The sequence below is a fragment of the Saccostrea cucullata genome, unplaced genomic scaffold (genome assembly GCF_032062105.1).
Source record: "Saccostrea cucullata isolate Sc308-1 unplaced genomic scaffold, CSIRO_AGI_Scuc_v1 ctg1678, whole genome shotgun sequence".
NCBI lineage: Eukaryota > Metazoa > Mollusca > Bivalvia > Ostreida > Ostreidae > Saccostrea > Saccostrea cuccullata.
This window is the reverse complement of record NW_026924271.1, coordinates 84,901-106,235: the sequence shown is the minus strand read 5'-3', so window position 1 is coordinate 106,235 and position 21,335 is coordinate 84,901. Positions and strand designations below refer to the sequence as shown.

The 21,335-nt window shown below is 35.4% G+C and overlaps 2 protein-coding genes across 2 annotated transcripts in view; both read right to left on the bottom strand.

The window, feature by feature from the left end:
• The window catches only part of LOC134266095 (putative E3 ubiquitin-protein ligase UBR7), a 32,356-nt gene that overhangs the window by 8,669 nt on the left and 2,352 nt on the right, over positions 1-21,335 (bottom strand). Inside the window, exons 3-4 of the mRNA XM_062748329.1 lie at positions 19,827-19,887; positions 19,492-19,587 (exon numbers count right to left, since the gene is read on the bottom strand). Coding sequence (XP_062604313.1) covers positions 19,492-19,587; positions 19,827-19,887 — 157 coding nt within the window. The remainder of the gene's footprint in view (positions 1-19,491; positions 19,588-19,826; positions 19,888-21,335) is intronic.
• On the bottom strand, positions 2,747-4,886 carry LOC134266094 (uncharacterized). The gene is made up of 2 exons (XM_062748328.1): positions 4,685-4,886; positions 2,747-4,109 (listed from the first exon to the last, which is right to left on the bottom strand). The coding sequence occupies exons 1-2, from the start codon at positions 4,884-4,886 to the stop codon at positions 2,902-2,904; spliced, it is 1,410 nt and encodes a 469-aa protein (XP_062604312.1). The 3' UTR covers positions 2,747-2,901.

The window sequence follows — 21,335 nt, the reverse complement described above, 5'->3', positions numbered from 1 at the left end:
GAAAGCGCGTGGGTCTCCGGGGAGACTCTCCAGAGCTATAAAAACAGAGGATAAGAATTGCCGGTGGGACTCGGTGTTAGGATTTTGAGGTTAGAGGGTGTTTTATTAGATTCTTAGAATTTTTCAGTAGGAATTAAGTAATTTTTGAATTTATTCATCAATTTTTCTTATAGTGATTATGGGTTAATCTTGTATCACTATTAATTACTAGTATTCATCGTAGGACGTTTATATTGGGTTAATCTCGATATTAAACGATTAAATAATTTTGTTATGGTTTGACTGAAAGTGAGTCTTGAAGTCTTTCCGTGTAAATAATTGTTTATCTTTGATAGAATTTAGGAATTCAATCAATTTAAAGTGATAATCTAGTTGCGTTTATAGGAATATTCAAGCAGGAATTAAGGCTAGGATTTGATATAGAAATTATAGAGATAAATTTCTTGCTTTAAATAGCTTTTATAGATTGTGTAGATTCTTTCAGAAATACTTTGGTTATGATCTAAGGTATTTCTATAGTATTTATTACTCACTATTCGGGTCATTCTCGTTTAGTGCGCCCCCCCCCCTTTTATTGTATTAACGTAATACGAAGGTTGTGTTAGTGTAGTATTTCATTGTGAATTTGGGTGATTCCCGACTTCCATTGAATTTTATTGTAATTGAATACTAATTAATTCACATATTGTGACTTTTATTCATTGAATAAATTTGTGAACTTTAAATAAGGCTTATCATTTAACTTCCCCGTAGTTATTTACGAGTCCAAACACAGGTAATGGGGAACCGGAGTCGGTTATCTTATCTTGTATCGGTAGGGGGCGCCACAGGAAAATGCGGTCCATTACAAAAGTGATAAAACCTGTGAAGATGGATAATCAGCATCCATTCTCGAATACGATATCGGAAAGCACACACGATTCAGTTACAATCCTTAATTTACTATGGCATCTAATTGTGGTGATATGACTATACCTGAACTTAAGAACGAGTTAGAAAAGTTTGGAGCAAAGAAATCAGGAAGGAAGTGGGAACTTGTGGAGAGGTAAATAAACATACGATGTTTTCATGCAAATCCAAGTAAACATTATTAATAACACAGTAAATAATTATAAGTGGTGTGTAAAAGATTAACATTAAGTCAAATTGACAGTAAATATCAGAATTACCTCGTTTAAGAAACTAATTCTTAAATAATCTGCAACTTTAGCGTGTTAGATTTTTAACTTGAATTTCCTCGGTAATTCTAACATCGATCTCATATTGCTTGGTGCTTGCAGTAAAATAAGAATACTTCTCTACATTTTTATTATGAAGCAGTATTATTATTTCCTGATTGTTGCAGCTATGTTTCACTCAAAATATACATGAAAAAGAATTAAATATGCTTATTTTATTGCAGACTTGAAGCCTACAGAAGAAATGCACATTGTGCTAAGACCGATGTTTATGGACCTGAATTTATGATGATGACGCCAGATCCACAACTCTACAAGGACCTTCATGGTGACAAGACCTTTCCAGGTTGCACAGAGGCAGAAATTTCCACTTTCTTGTCGAAGTTTAATAAGACAACTGATAAGAAAGGAAGGGATATGTACAACGATGGGTTTATCCAGTATGTGAGGGTGACATTTCATGATTCAAATTGGTTCGTTAGAAGTAGTGTAAAAGCTTCAATGATGAAGTCTGTGAAATATGTTGTTGACATTATGATAGGAAAAGACAGAAGTGTTATAGAGTCTCAATGTGAATGTGCGGCAGGCATGGGACCCGATGCACATTGCAAGCATGTCTGTGCTGTACTTTTTTCATGTGCAGATTTTGTTAAGCATGGGACATACAAAACAGAACTCACCTGCACACAGAGGTTACAAACTTTTCATCGTGCTAAGCCCCATAAAGGAAGCCCTATGAAAGCAAGACAGTTGGACATGCCAGGCTGTGACGAAGTATGCAATAATGACTATGACCCTCGTCCAGTTGAATTTAGAGGCAATCCGGGATACCAGTCTTACTTTAGAAATGTGTGCTTGAATTACCCAGGTATTAGTAAGACTCCAATTTTTCAGCTGTATGAGCCTGTAAACATGAAAGCTTACAACCTGGACCATGACTATCTAAAAGACACGTTTAGTGAAAATCATTTGAAACTTTTAAATGTATCAGAAATTTCAGAGGAGAATGCACGTCAAGTTATGATAAAAACAGCTACACAAGCGGCCAACGACCTTTGGTTTGAGGAACGTTGCAAACGTCTTCATTCTTCGGTATTCGGGAGAATATGTAAAGCAACTGATCGAACTGATAAGGTGAAACTTGCTGACTTTTTAACAACAAAGGCACAAAAAATTAATGCTAAACCTATTCTTCATGGAAGAAAATACGAAAAAGAAGCTGTGAAGAAGTACCAGGAAATTTCGGGACGCACAGTTTACAATAGTGGAATTTGTGTCAGTCTGGACTCCCCTCATTTAGCAGCAACCCCAGATGGTATTATTGACGATGACACCTTGATTGAAGTTAAGTGTCCATATGTGGCAAGAAACAGTTTTATTTCCTCAAAAACAGTTCCTTATATCAAGCAGTCTGGAAGTAAATTTTATTTGAATAAAACCCATGACTATTACTATCAGGTCCAAGGACAACTTTACTGTGCAGAGAAAAATGAGTGTATATTTGTTGTGTATACTTTCAATGACTTTTTGTTCTTTGCAATAGAAAGGGATGATAAATTTATTGATGAGATGAAGAAAAAATTGAATGAATTCTATGAAGATTTTTTTAAGTCTGCTCTATTGGAAAAAACTTTTTTCAAGACATATGATGGAAAATGTAGTTGCAATAAAGAAAAATGAAATAAAGACTTTTTTCTCTTATTATGTCATTTTTAATACCAAGTTATGCATAAGATGGCACTATGCAATTCTTAAAATTACACAACATGAAACAAACATAGATTATTTCTGAAGAAAGTTTTGTTTCAGAACTATTCATAGGCTCAGTCAGAATTTTGAATGTTTTTGCAAGTCCAATGATCCTCTCAATGTGCACACGTTTGCTGGATATTTTTCGGTCCTCAATCACAGTAGCACATGACATTCTGTTTTTCTTTTTGAAAAATGTTGGTGTATTTATTTGAATGTTCCTGTGTACAAACATATCCTGCACATTGAAACCTTTGTCCGCCATTATTGAATCTCCAGAATTGCACATTTCTAACAGCCTACTTCTTTCAACTATTTGACGGTCACTTGTGGATCCCCCATAAGCTGTAGAAATATAAGATGTTAATCCACCTGGTGTCGCTCCTACAAGAACTTTTACCGTGTTACGGTTTTTATAGGTAGAATACGTTGCTTGCTGTGGCTTTGGTAACTTTGGTCTTTTAATTGGACACTCTGTGCCATCTATTATCACTCTAGTATTTGGAAATTTTGTTTTAAAATCTGATGGACAGTAATATTTTACAAGATACTTTGTAGGCCAAATGTCGATTTCCTGCCATTGCTTACTCATGAATAAAATCCATGTAAAAAATATATTTGATACAGTCTTTTCGGAAACTCCAAATAATCTTGAAAGTTCAAAATTGGTCGTATGGCGCCGTAACTTGCAGAGGACTAAGAAAAATTGGTCAGGAACACTTATGTTTGAAACCTTATGATAAATATAATTCAAACAGTGAGCTGCGGGTCCTAAGGTTCTTAAAACAAAATAAAATTTAGTTAGAGTTTCCAATCCAGTATAGAAATTTACTCCGGCATCATCATTTGTAAAGTTTTCAATACTCATTGGGGGATACCGAGGAGTTTGTGTCTGTACATCAAAAAATTTAACGTCAGATTTCTGAACAGTGACTTGAATTTCTTCAGCCAAAATTTGGGTAGAGTTAGATACAATTTCCTCGGATACTTGCAGATCATCAGCTGATGTATAGATGAATTCATCTATGGAAGACGAAGCAGAAAATTCTTCTGCTAGTTTTCGTTTGATGCCTCTGGACTTGGCTCTGTCGGCTCGTTCATGTGAATGTGGACTTGGCTCTACCCAGGGAAAAATGCTTGGCACTGCAGTTTTCTTCAATCTTTTACTTAAAGGAGTAGTTCCTAAGAATTAAATTATTTAATATATCAATACTTGTTCATAGTACTAGATTATTTATTAAATAATTAATTTATAATTTGAACTAACTTTTTAAAGCAAATAAAACAAATATAAATTTACTAAAATATTTTTATTATTACAAGTATTATTGTTATAAAATTGATGTTACAAAACATGCCCATGTGTTTATTAATTCAACTAAACAGGTCAAATTTGTTTTTAAGCAGGGTGCTAATTAGACATCAATGTCAAAACACAGTATCTTGTACTGGTAGATATGCATAAATTATCAGGCAACAGCATGTGTTCTTTTAGACATGCCTTGTGTTTATATTGTTAAAAGATAATGCGTTTGTAATAAATGACCAGTAATTGAAGTTGTCAGTGGGGAGTCTGCATGTGGCAGTGTCTGTAACGTTATCAGATTACTTCGTATGAGAGGTAAACAAGGGATTCGATATTTTAGTGCATTTCATCTAAGCAAATAAGGCATAAACATTGTTCAGAATAAAATCTATTAACATTACTTTGCACATGCTTATCAAAGATTTCAAAATAAATAAATAAATATTGTTACCATGCTGGGTTTCAGTCAAATAGTCGTCTGATTTAAAATGTGCTCTGCAAACAACAGCATGAGTTGACGGAGTCCAGCTTTGAAAACGAGTTTCACCACGTTTTATTGCGTGTATCCATGCTTTTCTTCTTAACGGATCTGTTGGAAATATATGGCCACCCCGATTACTACAATTCGGCACACAACAACAAGTTTCTGGCATGTTTTACGAGCATGTGTTTGACAGCAGATTGTTTACGTTTTTCTTCGATCGGTAACTACTGATAAGGCGCGAGGGTGTTCCGATACAGGACCGTGTTTGCCTGTGGCGCCCTCTAAAGAAAAGATAATCGGAGCAGGTTCCTAATTCTTGTGTTATTATAGGAGATCTTTAATTACGGGTTATTCTCGTTAATCATCAGAGTACTACATGGGTTATTCCCGCGTAGGCTTCTAAGGAGTACTTGTGCGTGAGATCCTAGCAGCTCAGGTCTGTTACATTTGGTGGCAGCGGTGGGATCTGCCAAGTACATCGGTGGATCCAGAGATACGTAACCCAGAACCAGTGTTGAGAAAAATCCATGCATAGGTACTTTACCAGATCCAAGACTAGGATGGAGCCATCCGTTAATCCTGGACATTCCAGAGGACAATCCACAGATGAGGAACTCCTCATAGATTTATCGCCGTCCGCATTAAACAGATCACTCCGAGGGGAACAGAGCATGTCCAACAATGACAACTCCACAGAGGATGAAGATGACTCAGATACTCAGGCTAGAATATCAACCCCTATTAGAAAAATAAGAAGATCCAAAAGGACTGTACGTCAGCAGATGGAGATAATCCCTACAGACACAGAACTGTCAGAACCAGTTACACAGTCATCACAGAATAATTCTCTTATAGACCCTATGAAGCTAATGATGGAACAGATGACCCAGACAATGAAAGCCATGCAGAATATGATGGAAGCAACTACTCAGACTCTCAGACAAGTAAGCGACCAGACAATGAAAGCCATGCAGAATATGATGGAAGTGACTACCCGAAATCTCGGACAAGTGAACAGCCATACTACAAACAGCAAGCTGAAACCTAAAATATCAAGAATCAACTCAAACAATAACAAGTCAGAGACAGAAACCAAGGAAAGCAATCATGAGGAATCAAATGAAGATTCAGAACAGTCTGAAAAGGAGCAATCTGTCAATTCAATTGCCACAAGGGATTTGTTTGAGTCGAAGAAGTCAGATAGCCACAAGCTTGACTGTAAGCTTCCGCCTTACACAGGTTCCGAGAAATGGAGAGTTTGGCTGAATCGCTTCGAGTCTGTAGCCGAGTTGGCCGAGTGGACTGCTAAAGAGAAGTTACAGTACAGGCAACGCGGATCCCGTATTTCCCGCGTCCCCGCCGCGGTATAATCACAACGCGGTATTTGGCCAGGTAGACAGGTAAACCGCGTTCCCTCCGCGGGAAATTCATCACTTACCTGTCCCCGCCGCGGTTAAATCATCGATCAATTACTGACAATTAGTATCGTAAACAAACGGGAGTTATCTCCCCGAATTGTAATTTGCGAATTTTCCCTGTAACAAAAAAAAAAAACCGTGTGTTTATTAATTAATTTTGCTATGAATAGAATTTAAACTAAGAAAAAATAAGTTTATTTTTGTTTCTAAAATTACATATCAATATTTGAAATTGAATAGAAAATTTTATTAAATTGTTACGTCTTTGCAATGGTTAATTATTTTGTGTTATTAAGAATCTATCAAGAAACAAAATTAAATACTAGAAATTTTAATTATTTTTTTTTTTTTTTTTAAATCTTTATATTATATGCAAACTGTTATAAATGTTGAACTCAGACTGTTTAAGTTTCGATAAACGATTTTCAGCATTCATTTGAAAAAAAAAGATGTACATCTTTTAAGAAATGTACATCTTCATATTGTTTATTAATTAATTTCGATTTATTGTATATGAAATGTAGAGGCTTTTTCTTAAAGTGTCAAATTACCGGAAAACATCCGATGACGAGCATTTGCAGATTTGCAGTTACATGTAGTGGGCACGTGAACTTAAATTTTCTTTATCCAAGATATGAAGAAAAAAATTCTTTTCTTCTTTATTTCTCGTCGTTTATGTTCTGTTCCCAAATTAAAAAAAACTTTTCTTTAATTTATTTCCCTCTTTTATATAAATGTGCAGGCATTTTTATCAAATTGTCAAATGACCGAAAAGCATTCGATGGCGAGAGTTAACTTTGAGCACGTGAACTTTATACAAGAGATCAAGATAAAATATCGTTTTTCACCTTCATTAACATGTATTACTTTTTAAAACAATGTCTTTCTTTTTAATTTTAATATCTCTCGATTTTCGTGTTCAATAGATACACGATAGGATGTGCAGGTGAAATGATAAACTTCACAGACGAAATTATAGTTTATATTAATAAATATTCAATGCAAAAATTCATATATTTTTGTTTTCTTTGACAAATTCTGTTTCTTTGTGTATTAAGTATTAGCCGCGATCATTTCCTGTGTATAGGGATTAGCAGTGCCTGAGCAGGAAACGACATGCCCTGGGGGTTTCACACCTGTCTTAGAGTATACCTTGGGTAACGCTCGCTGGATGTGCACATCGTTGTCTAGCCATAATTCAACAACACATTTGATTCATTGTTTCATTATTATTTCATCGATATCATTTTCAGATGCGATATTAGCCTTGGAACTTGTGTCAAATTATTGTTGCTTTTTTTTAAACGGAGTGTATAAAAAGAATAAAAGTAAAAAAAAAAAACTTTTAAAACAAATTAATGAAGTATTTGATATTAATTAAATCAAATAATGATCCATTGCTATGTTATTTCGTGTGTTTATATCTGTACCAGTTAGTAGAGAGAGAGAGAGAGAAGAAAAATATCACAATATTAAGGCACGTGCATGATCGTTTTTCCTCCTTTTTGATCAGTATCAATTTCTTAAGTCTAGCGAATAAAACTACCTCTGATTTATCAGTTTATTGACCATTTGTGGATTTTGTCTTAGTTTTATTGTTATTTATCGAGAGACTTGTTTATGATCCACTTTCTTCTTTCGTTTAGCATATGTACATGACATGTAATTTGAATTACTTCCCTTCTTGTCGCCAGATTACGACGACAGATTTTGGTGGTAAAAAAAGAAGTATTTTTGTAATAAAATTTGAGTAAGAAAAACACAGTATATTAAAATTGTCGAATTATTGAAAATATTTATTTGGAACAAAAAATTTAAAAAGGATTCTGTCTACAACAAAAACATTGAATTCTTTATTTCATGCATTTCAATCCATGAGCTACACATGAAAAAAAAACGACTTCGTTTTACAATGTCGTAGGAAAACGCATACAGGTAATACACTCAGGTAACATCCTGTGTATATAGGTAGTATGTACACTAGACAGCGTCGTTCCCTCGGGGCTTCTCATCCGCTTCGAGGAAGCTCCACTCCACACCAAACTTACCTGAGGAAAACCGAACGGTAACACAGACATCTGAAAACTTGAAGCTTGGCAACTTGCTGATTACATGTAAAATAAGTTAATTTCTGTGTTGTGTGTTCAAATATTTTAAGGGCCCATATTTGTGTTTGTGTTTTATTTGAACCGGAGAAATCTGAAATTTGTTTATGTTCATTGACATGATTTTAGTATTTTTCGAAAAGAGCAGAAAATAGAAATACATTCAAATACTAGCTATGATATTATTGATATTCTGAATAAAATGACCTGTGATTATTTTATTAACAATAACCCCCCCCCCCCACCAAAAAAAAAACCAAATAAAAATCGTCGATATTTAGTTCATAGTCTTACAGTGTAGCGCATAATAATGGAACAACGGTATTCCTACACTTACGCGTATTTTGTTAAAATTTAATTGTAATTATGTATCATTATGATCTAATCATCGTTTTTCATGCTATTATTTATAACAGATATGTATACAGAAGTAACGGTAGTTATCTAAATGAAACCAAATGACTGATATAATCTCACAGATAAATAAACACATAGCTATATGTAACTGCAACTACACGGGCTAATTGTGAACACCGGATTACACCAGTGCATATAAAGAGAAGCGATTTCATGGCATTCTTTAAATTTTAATTATACCTTTTTAGCAGTTTGAAGATCATTTGGGATGGATTTATTGATTTTGAAAATAAACTTTAAGTTAATATATTCTATAAATTATTCGACTTTATTTCATCCTATACTGTACATGTATTACTGTTAACAGACGTGTTTGAGAATTAATTAATTTTGAGTGACTATTGGTACAAAAAAAAAAAGAAAAAAAAAGAAGATGTTTTTTATTAAACAATTTGATGAAACTTAAAAAATGAATTTTTAAAGAATCCATGTAATGGTAGAAATCTATAATATCAATGTGGTCGTAATCCCCCCCCCCATCTCGACACGATTAAAAATCGACAATACTTTACAGGTAAGAACATCTTAGCTGAAGAATAACGGCAGCTGGCCCCGCCGCGGTGTAAACACGGTCTCAGGTAGCACCGCGATCAAAACCCGCGACGGTGTAACGCGGAAAGGATTAATACACCGCGGAGGGGACGCGGTCTAATACGGGATCCGCGTTGCCTGTACTGTACAACAGATATTACCAAGAATACAGGGAATTGCAGCTGATTTTGTTTTTGGTCAGCTGAAGAAGGAGATTATAGGGAACTATGAGACTTTAGTCGCAGAAATAGAATCCAGATTTGGAACACTGGAAAATAAGAGAGTGTACAAAACTCAATTCAACAACAAAAGGCAAAGAAAAGATGAAAGTCTTGAAGAGTATGCTGCTGACATTAAGCGTCTTTATGACTGGGCTCACCCAAGTAGAGATGCCAGCACCAGACAGGAAGACCTGATTTCAAAATTTTTGCAAGGTTTATGGGATTCAAAGGCACGGCAGTACATTGAATTACACAAAGAACCATCAACAATTGAAGAGGCAGTACAGCAGGTAACTACTTGTATGTCAGTCACCTCCAATATGACCACAAATGAAGAGAGACGCCCTATCAGGCAGGCTAAGCCTTACGGAAAGGGAGACGATCGTTATACTGGGAAGGGAAATGCAAATTCCATGAAGATGACAAAGGGGAATTGCTTCATATGCAACATCCCCGGACATTTTGCCCGAGAGTGCCCGGATAGGAATTTTCACAGGACAGAGAAATCACAGTACAGGAAACATCCTGAGAAAACTATGTCATCATCTCTACCAAGTAAAGATGACCAGCCAGAGACAAACCAAAGCCAAGCTACAAGTACCATGTCACCTGGTGCACCAGAATTTCAACCAAGTCAACAATCAACATGGAATGGATACTTGGATAACGATTGCGGAGACAAACAAGAGAAACTTTTAAACTAGAAAGGGTCAGCTCCGGAGGCCAAGAGACGTCCCAAAGTAACAAAGGCCAAAATGACTGTAAAATTTTAACTGAACCTATTTCAAGTGGAAATTTAGATGAATCGGGGGAGAAAATTGAAAACCAGGGGAAATTCCAGCCTTGCGTCAGGGACGTTTCAAGGGAAGAGGAACTGAGTGCTCAGAGGGAGTACATTAGGAGACAGCTCCTCAAGGCGGATGGAATTTATGTTCAGGGAACAGTTCAAGGGATAAAAGTAGAGTTCACAGCAGACACAGGGGCTGCAAGAACTATATTATCCGACAAAATATTTTGGAGACTCCCCGGGAACAGAAGACCAGAGCTAAAGGAATCTTCAAGTCTTGTAGCGGTCAATGGAGATCCACTTAAGGTCTTAGGGAAGACTGAATTTGCAGTGCAGTTAGGAAATCTAGCATTTCAAAGGGAGATAATTGTTGCGGGAATAGAAGATGAATGCCTCTTAGGTATGGACATCTTGTTGGACAGTCAATTTGGGCCTGCAGTTATCAATTTGAATGACAGTTTCATTTCTACGAATGGCTGTAATATACCTTTCACAAAGGCGAGTCGAATTCAAGATGGTGCTGGAAGATTCGTGTACATGACTTTTGACAATGGCTAGCAGACCAACGTACTTTGAAAGCTACAGTGAAGAAAATTATTTAGAATGTGGTGTAAGTATGGTCAGAGTTTAGATATATGCATTTTTTAAATTTTGTTTTTATTGTTCTATATTAAAAGAAAAAATTCTAACAATTGAAGTATGTTAGGATTGGGAAACTGAGGGAATTATATGACTTTCTCTAGTGTACATTTTTTTAAATGGAAATTTATTTATTGATGGAGAAATGTATACACAAATATAATTGTTTTTTTATCTTAAGATTTTGGTGAGGACACCAAAGTTTTAAGAGGGGGAAAATGTCACGATTGTGACAATTATGCCGATTGTTTTATATAGAATTCGTGTTACCCTGTTTGTACATTGTACTTTTCCCCATTTGTAGATCGCATAAATGGTTAAATTTCTTATAATTACTCACTGTACTTACATATCTAGAAGAATATAATCTTATGATTATAATTTTATTATCCTGGATGAATATCAATATTGTAATACGCTAGATTTGTTGTAAATATCGTTTCTAACTCTGTAACTTTATTTATAGATACCGCCATCATGTTGATTATTTTGTGGAATATCACGCCCGATTCTAATTGTAATTTCTCTGTACTAAGCATTTTTATCGAAATCTAACACTTAGGGAATATTGTCATATTGTATAAATGTTTTACATTATGATTGTCATATTTTTATGTGGATTATCTATTGTTATTATTAAACATTATTTGACAATGATTATTGCCGGTGGCTGCCGGTGACTGCCGGTGGTACCGGAGATCTGCCGGTCGTCCCTAGGAAAGCGCGTGGGTCTCCGGGGAGACTCTCCAGAGCTATAAAAACAGAGGATAAGAATTGCCGGTGGGACTCGGTGTTAGGATTTTGAGGTTAGAGGGTGTTTTATTAGATTCTTAGAATTTTTCAGTAGGAATTAAGTAATTTTTGAATTTATTCATCAATTTTTCTTATAGTGATTATGGGTTAATCTTGTATCACTATTAATTACTAGTATTCATCGTAGGACGTTTATATTGGGTTAATCTCGATATTAAACGATTAAATAATTTTGTTATGGTTTGACTGAAAGTGAGTCTTGAAGTCTTTCCGTGTAAATAATTGTTTATCTTTGATAGAATTTAGGAATTCAATCAATTTAAAGTGATAATCTAGTTGCGTTTATAGGAATATTCAAGCAGGAATTAAGGCTAGGATTTGATATAGAAATTATTGAGATAAATTTCTTGCTTTAAATAGCTTTTATAGATTGTGTAGATTCTTTCAGAAATACTTTGGTTATGATCTAAGGTATTTCTATAGTATTTATTACTCACTATTCGGGTCATTCTCGTTTAGTGCGCCCCCCCCCCTTTTATTGTATTAACGTAATACGAAGGTTGTGTTAGTGTAGTATTTCATTGTGAATTTGGGTGATTCCCGACTTCCATTGAATTTTATTGTAATTGAATACTAATTAATTCACATATTGTGACTTTTATTCATTGAATAAATTTGTGAACTTTAAATAAGGCTTATCATTTAACTTCCCCGTAGTTATTTACGAGTCCAAACACAGGTAATTCTTGTGTTATTATAGGAGATCTTTAATTACGGGTTATTCTCGTTAATCATCAGAGTACTACATGGGTTATTCCCGCGTAGGCTTCTAAGGAGTACTTGTGCGTGAGATCCTAGCAGCTCAGGTCTGTTACATTTGGTGGCAGCGGTGGGATCTGCCAAGTACATCGGTGGATCCAGAGATACGTAACCCAGAACCAGTGTTGAGAAAAATCCATGCATAGGTACTTTACCAGATCCAAGACTAGGATGGAGCCATCCGTTAATCCTGGACATTCCAGAGGACAATCCACAGATGAGGAACTCCTCATAGATTTATCGCCGTCCGCATTAAACAGATCACTCCGAGGGGAACAGAGCATGTCCAACAATGACAACTCCACAGAGGATGAAGATGACTCAGATACTCAGGCTAGAATATCAACCCCTATTAGAAAAATAAGAAGATCCAAAAGGACTGTACGTCAGCAGATGGAGATAATCCCTACAGACACAGAACTGTCAGAACCAGTTACACAGTCATCACAGAATAATTCTCTTATAGACCCTATGAAGCTAATGATGGAACAGATGACCCAGACAATGAAAGCCATGCAGAATATGATGGAAGCAACTACTCAGACTCTCAGACAAGTAAGCGACCAGACAATGAAAGCCATGCAGAATATGATGGAAGTGACTACCCGAAATCTCGGACAAGTGAACAGCCATACTACAAACAGCAAGCTGAAACCTAAAATATCAAGAATCAACTCAAACAATAACAAGTCAGAGACAGAAACCAAGGAAAGCAATCATGAGGAATCAAATGAAGATTCAGAACAGTCTGAAAAGGAGCAATCTGTCAATTCAATTGCCACAAGGGATTTGTTTGAGTCGAAGAAGTCAGATAGCCACAAGCTTGACTGTAAGCTTCCGCCTTACACAGGTTCCGAGAAATGGAGAGTTTGGCTGAATCGCTTCGAGTCTGTAGCCGAGTTGGCCGAGTGGACTGCTAAAGAGAAGTTACAACAGATATTACCAAGAATACAGGGAATTGCAGCTGATTTTGTTTTTGGTCAGCTGAAGAAGGAGATTATAGGGAACTATGAGACTTTAGTCGCAGAAATAGAATCCAGATTTGGAACACTGGAAAATAAGAGAGTGTACAAAACTCAATTCAACAACAAAAGGCAAAGAAAAGATGAAAGTCTTGAAGAGTATGCTGCTGACATTAAGCGTCTTTATGACTGGGCTCACCCAAGTAGAGATGCCAGCACCAGACAGGAAGACCTGATTTCAAAATTTTTGCAAGGTTTATGGGATTCAAAGGCACGGCAGTACATTGAATTACACAAAGAACCATCAACAATTGAAGAGGCAGTAAAGCAGGTAGCTGCTTATATGTCAGTCACCTCCAATATGACCACAAATGAAGAGAGACGCCCTATCAGGCAGGCTAAGCCTTACGGAAAGGGAGACGATCGTTATACTGGGAAGGGAAATGCAAATTCCATGAAGATGACAAAGGGGAATTGCTTCATATGCAACATGCCCGGACATTTTGCCCGAGAGTGCCCGGATAGGAATTTTCACAGGACAGAAAGATCACAGTAAAGGAAACATCCTGAGAAAACTATGTCATCATCTCTACCAAGTAAAGATGACCAGCCAGAGACAAACCAAAGCCAAGCTACAAGTACCATGTCACCTGGTGCACCAGAATTTCAACCAAGTCAACAATCAACATGGAATGGATACTTGGATAACGATTGCGGAGACAAACAAGAGAAACTTTTAAACTAGAAAGGGTCAGCTCCGGAGGCCAAGAGACGTCCCAAAGTAACAAAGGCCAAAATGACTGTAAAATTTTAACTGAACCTATTTCAAGTGGAAATTTAGATGAATCGGGGGAGAAAATTGAAAACCAGGGGAAATTCCAGCCTTGCGTCAGGGACGTTTCAAGGGAAGAGGAACTGAGTGCTCAGAGGGAGTACATTAGGAGACAGCTCCTCAAGGCGGATGGAATTTATGTTCAGGGAACAGTTCAAGGGATAAAAGTAGAGTTCACAGCAGACACAGGGGCTGCAAGAACTATATTATCCGACAAAATATTTTGGAGACTCCCCGGGAACAGAAGACCAGAGCTAAAGGAATCTTCAAGTCTTGTAGCGGTCAATGGAGATCCACTTAAGGTCTTAGGGAAGACTGAATTTGCAGTGCAGTTAGGAAATCTAGCATTTCAAAGGGAGACAATTGTTGCGGGAATAGAAGATGAATGCCTCTTAGGAATGGACATCTTGTTGGACAGTCAATTTGGGCCTGCAGTTATCAATTTGAATGACAGTTTCATTTCTACGAATGGCTGTAATATACCTTTCACAAAGGCGAGTCGAATTCAAGATGGTGCTGGAAGATTCGTGTACATGACTTTTGACAATGGCTAGCAGACCAACGTACTTTGAAAGCTACAGTGAAGAAAATTATTTAGAATGTGGTGTAAGTATGGTCAGAGTTTAGATATATGCATTTTTTAAATTTTGTTTTTATTGTTCTATATTAAAAGAAAAAATTCTAACAATTGAAGTATGTTAGGATTGGGAAACTGAGGGAATTATATGACTTTCTCTAGTGTACATTTTTTTAAATGGAAATTTATTTATTGATGGAGAAATGTATACACAAATATAATTGTTTTTTTATCTTAAGATTTTGGTGAGGACACCAAAGTTTTAAGAGGGGGAAAATGTCACGATTGTGACAATTATGCCGATTGTTTTATATAGAATTCGTGTTACCCTGTTTGTACATTGTACTTTTCCCCATTTGTAGATCGCATAAATGGTTAAATTTCTTATAATTACTCACTGTACTTACATATCTAGAAGAATATAATCTTATGATTATAATTTTATTATCCTGGATGAATATCAATATTGTAATACGCTAGATTTGTTGTAAATATCGTTTCTAACTCTGTAACTTTATTTATAGATACCGCCATCATGTTGATTATTTTGTGGAATATCACGCCCGATTCTAATTGTAATTTCTCTGTACTAAGCATTTTTATCGAAATCTAACACTTAGGGAATATTGTCATATTGTATAAATGTTTTACATTATGATTGTCATATTTTTATGTGGATTATCTATTGTTATTATTAAACATTATTCGACAATGATTATTGCCGGTGGCTGCCGGTGACTGCCGGTGGTACCGGAGATCTGCCGGTCGTCCCTAGGAAAGCGCGTGGGTCTCCGGGGAGACTCTCCAGAGCTATAAAAACAGAGGATAAGAATTGCCGGTGGGACTCGGTGTTAGGATTTTGAGGTTAGAGGGTGTTTTATTAGATTCTTAGAATTTTTCAGTAGGAATTAAGTAATTTTTGAATTTATTCATCAATTTTTCTTACAGTGATTATGGGTTAATCTCGTATCACTATTAATTACTAGTATTCATCGTAGGACGTTTATATTGGGTTAATCTCGATATTAAACGATTAAATAATTTTGTTACGGTTTGACTGAAAGTGAGTCTTGAAGTCTTTCCGTGTAAATAATTGTTTATCTTTGATAGAATTTAGGAATTCAATCAATTTAAAGTGATAATCTAGTTGCGTTTATAGGAATATTCAAGCAGGAATTAAGGCTAGGATTTGATATAGAAATTATTGAGATAAATTTCTTGCTTTAAATAGCTTTTATAGATTGTGTAGATTCTTTCAGAAATACTTTGGTTATGATCTAAGGTATTTCTATAGTATTTATTACTCACTATTCGGGTCATTCTCGTTTAGTGCGCCCCCCCCCTTTTATTGTATTAACGTAATACGAAGGTTGTGTTAGTGTAGTATTTCATTGTGAATTTGGGTGATTCCCGACTTCCATTGAATTTTATTGTAATTGAATACTAATTAATTCACATATTGTGACTTTTATTCATTGAATAAATTTGTGAACTTTAAATAAGGCTTATCATTTAACTTCCCCGTAGTTATTTATGAGTCCAAACACAGGTAATTCTTGTGTTATTATAGGAGATCTTTAATTACGGGTTATTCTCGTTAATCATCAGAGTACTACATGGGTTATTCCCGCGTAGGCTTCTAAGGAGTACTTGTGCGTGAGATCCAAGCAGCTCAGGTCCGTTACAGGGTAAAATTAATAGGGTGCAGCTTACGGAATAATTAAAAAATGTACGAAGAATAAGCAACAGCAACTGTATTCTTAAAATTTCAAGATAATTCCTGAATATTCAAAAACCTGAAAATAATATCCTTGTATTTACATTAGGCAGTAAAGAACAACTTAACATTGAATGTATATTTAAACAATTATGAAGCTTGTGTTATATGAAATGCCAGCCTTCAATGAATGCAAATATCATGAAGGCTTGACCTTAACTTCAAACAAACAGCAGTTGCAGACAAAGGTTTTCATTAATCTTAAAGTGACAGATAAAGAAAAGCCTACTAAATTTTCTGCAGCAGGCTAGATAATTAATCCCAAGGGATTAATTGTACCTCTCTCATCATTTTCTTTAAGTTACAATAAGAACTTTTTCAGTATTAATGATAGAATGGGGTTTTTATACAACTATCCTAAAAATTAATAATATTCTTGAATTAACATAAAGTGAAAAAAGTAAATCAAAAATCTTCTTTAATCTATTTCTTGTTATTAGAATTCAATGAAATCATAACTATTAAACAAAATTAAATTATAAAAATTTATATTTAAATCCACATTTCAGAGTGTTCATAGCATTCCAAATTGACTTAACTTCAAAACAAACTTCATTTGCATCTACAGAGGTGGTAATTCATCTCAATTTGACAGATAAAGATAATGCTCTGGATTTTCTTCAGGAGAATAGCTAATTAATCCCAAGGGACTCATAGCAGCATTCAGTTTACAATGGGAACATCTTCAGCAGTTATCTCTCTTTGCCAATGCTTTCGTATATTAAGTTAAGGAACCTACCCCACCACCCCAGCTCCAAACCAGGGGACATAGAGAACCAAACTTAGCATCAAAATATGTATTTCTGCCTACTGAACTAACATGCCAAATTTGTACTTGATTCGGCAACCACAAAAAAAGTTGCCCATTCATTCTTATGCATAGTTAAGGAATCTACCCCACCACCCCAGCTCCAAACCAGGGGATATACAGAACCAAACTTAGCATCAAAATATGTATTTCTGCCTACTGAACTACCATACCAAATTTGAACTTGATTGGGCAACCATAAAAAAAGTTATTAGAAAAAAACAGAAAATTTGTGGACGGAAGAGTGACAGACTGACAGACAGACAGACAGACGGACGGACAGAGTGATTACTATAGGGCACCCGCAAATCCTTGCGGGGCCCTAATTAATGCATTTTCACTATATAATCAATAGGGCCCCACCCTAACAACAGAACCCCTAACCCTGGGGCAATAAAATTCACAATTTTGGAAGAAGCACTCTTGCTCATCATAACTATGTACTTAGTTAGTTTATTCAATATGCAGGAACAGAGAAGAAGATTTTCAAAGAAATAATGCATTTTCACTATATAATCTATATAGCCCCACCCAAGCACTAGAACCCCTGACCCTGGGGTCATGAATTTCAAAATTTTGGTAGAGGACTCAATGCCCATTACATTCATACCAACAGTTTGCCTGCTTGATGTCCAGGAGTAAAGAAGAAGATTTTTAAAGATTTCATTAATTTTAGTGGTTTTGGCCCCACCCCTCAGGCCCAGGGGCAGGGACCATAAAATTCATAATTTTTGTTCCCCTTCACCCATAAATGCTGTATACCAAATTTGGTTGAAATTGGTTCAGTGGTTTCAGAGAGGAAGCTGAAAATGTGCAAATGTTAACACACGACGCACAACGGACAACGACAGACAAAAACGGATAGCAATAGGTCACCTGAGTGACTCAGGTGACCTAATAAAATAAGCTTACAAAATCACGTCCAATACACAGTCAGCTTAGAAAACCTTCTCCAATATACAGTCAGCTTAGAAAACCTTGTCCAATACATGTATATAGTCAGCTTACAAAACCTTGTCTATTATACAGTATAGAGAATATTGCATACTAAAATCCATGAAAGCCCTGCTGTGACATACATGTATGATATGGATTTTAGTATGTAGTATTCTATTTATCATATATTTAAAATACTTAATATGCAAGTTCAAATATGGTCATTGAAGAACGTTTCTTCTCTGTTTATGACCTTTTTCCACAGGCACTTGTTTCGTATACGGGGTACCCCCTACTTATATTTACCACAAGGTACCTCATTTTCAGGCACCCCCACTTCAAATTTGTATTTTGTTAATAAATCAATCATTAACATACTTTTAAATGACATCGTTCGCTTCAAGGGATTTTACTTGTCAATAACAATGTTTTAGACGTCTCTGGTCGAGCTTCTTTATTATAAACTACGCATTTATTCCTCGAATACATTTTAAGACTTTCCTTGAGATACAAGTAGTTCCGGTTGGGGTTACAGATTAAGGATAAAACCAGAGACCTCGGAATGGAATACTCGGAAGCCTCTGGTTTTATCCTAAATCTATAACCCCAACCGGAAGTAAATGTATCTTATAAGATGTCTTACTTTGTATCGAGGTAATTTTTGAGGAATAAATGAGTGGTTTATAATAAAGAGGTTCGACCAGAGACTTCTGAAATGATTTAATTGACAAGAATAGAGTCTTTTGAAGCGAACGATGTCATTTTAAAGTAGGTTAATGATTAATATATTAACAAAATACGAACTTGAAGCGGGGGTGCCTGAAATTGAGTTAGGTACCTTGTGGTAAATATAAGTAGGGGTACCCCGTATACAAAACAAGTGCCTGTGCCTTTTTCTATAAAATCTAATAGAGCTAATTCTAGGCACTGTTAGGTAACTGAAAAAAATTAAGACCACAAAAGTCATTAAAGAATTATTTTATATGAATATTTAAATAAATAAAGTAAATTAACCTTTAAACTTTATACAAAAGTTACTTCCGGTTTGATATGGATTTTCTGCCCGATGGTCTGAGACGTGATATGGATTTTCGGACCGGTCCTTGATATGGGGTATTGTGACTTCACCTGTACTGCACCGTGCAGAATCGGTGTATTTAGGACTAAGTATATGATAAAAGCTTATAAATACCTCATCTTCTGGGTCAGGATATGGTCGATGACAAATACAGTAAAGTCCCTTAAAGTTCTGATTGTAAACGTTCTGTGAATTTGTAGCATCTTTCTCCTACAATCCAAAAATAAATGCACTTTTTATTTGGAGTATATATGTGTTGTATGGATGTTTAGCTAGCTTTTCCTGCTGCAGTTATTGTAAAATAATTTTTGGGTCTCAAAAACTAGTAACGGTAATCGCCAAAAATTTCAAAATGACAAATTATGAATTTAAGTTATTAGGATAAAAGATTGGTTTTCAGTATTCATTGGAAATGAGAATTTAAGTCACCTGTAATAAACACAACTTACAGAATATAACTTGCAAGCTGTTCCTGGAAATTTACTGTTTCCACAATCACAGCGGAAATTCCTGGAAATAAGATTTAAAATTATTTACAAACTACATGAACAAGTTATTATCAAAATATTGATGGTGACGATAAGCAGGCTTTTTGTTTTGTTAAGGTCTTCCGTCTTCAGTGGAAGACCTTACCGTTATTCTTAGGTTTCTTTTCCACTATATTTATTATTGTTTGTTTTTTCCTACCAATTTTGTGCACGCGATTTCTCTGAAATGGCTTGATCGATTTTCATGAAACTTTCAGGTCAGGAAGACAATTTAAAATACTAGATATATAATTTATTATTTTGATGACGTCACTTCCGGATTAGAGATTTTCGAGATTTAGCGATTTTAGAGGGTAATTTTGTCCGCAGCACTTCTTAGAAAAACACTTAGCACAGGAACATGAGATTTTCAGTGATGATAGAGCAAGGAATGTAAATTTATACTAGGAAGTTCATTTTTACCAAGTGCCACATGTCGGCGTTTGCTATGGCCCGAAAAATGTCATTATGATATCGCAAATTTCAAAATTTCTAACACCTTTTCTACGATATCGTTTTACCTGGAAATATTTTGTTAATACATATAGAACAAAGGAAGTGTAGAATTTCAAGATCTATCAAATGATATCTCGAAAAAAGGGCTGGCCCCTAAAATAAGGGATCTAGAGGGGCCAGAAGTTTTTTCCTGATATCTTTTAAAGTATTGAGAATTTGTTAAACATTAAAGAAGCAAAGTTGTTCAAAACATCAAGCTAAATCTATTGGGGTCGTTAAAAACCGTCTGGTGACATCCCTTCCGGTCAAACCGGAAGTAGTCAGAAAATGCGTATTTTTGCCGTTCTTGACAAGTTTTTGGGTAATATCTGTCACTGGGAGCATAAAACTTTATTTTCCGTCCGTCGTCGTCACTTCCAGTCAAACTGGAAGTAGCAAATATGGCTTATTTTTGCATCAATTAACATAGTTTTGGAGGATTTAAACCATTTTTGGACTTCATCACTCATTTTTTTAAATGAAAGTTACTTCCGCTCAAATAGGATGGAAGACATACTAGTTGCTTTGCAATGAGCTTTGCTCTAGTTTTTATTATTATTTCTTTTTTTTTTGCAATTTAGGGATAGCAACTAGAGGTATTAATAATCAATGTCTACTGAAAATAATGAACAAGAAACAAATCAAGGACTAACCTACGACATAAAATTTAGGTAAAATTCTATTCTCCCTCAAACTTCATGCACCTACGATTAAGATTTTTAAAAAACCCTTTTATACCAGTTGATTAAATCTATTTTTATGCATTAAAATGATACTGTAAAATTCTTTTGGCAACTGAATTAGCATTACTTTGATTAAATTTTACAGTTACACTGGACAGTGCATTCCTCCTGTTAACTTCAACACATCAAGTTTTATTAATCTGCAATATTAATCACATGATAATTAAATAGAAAGGTTTACTTCCGGTTGGGG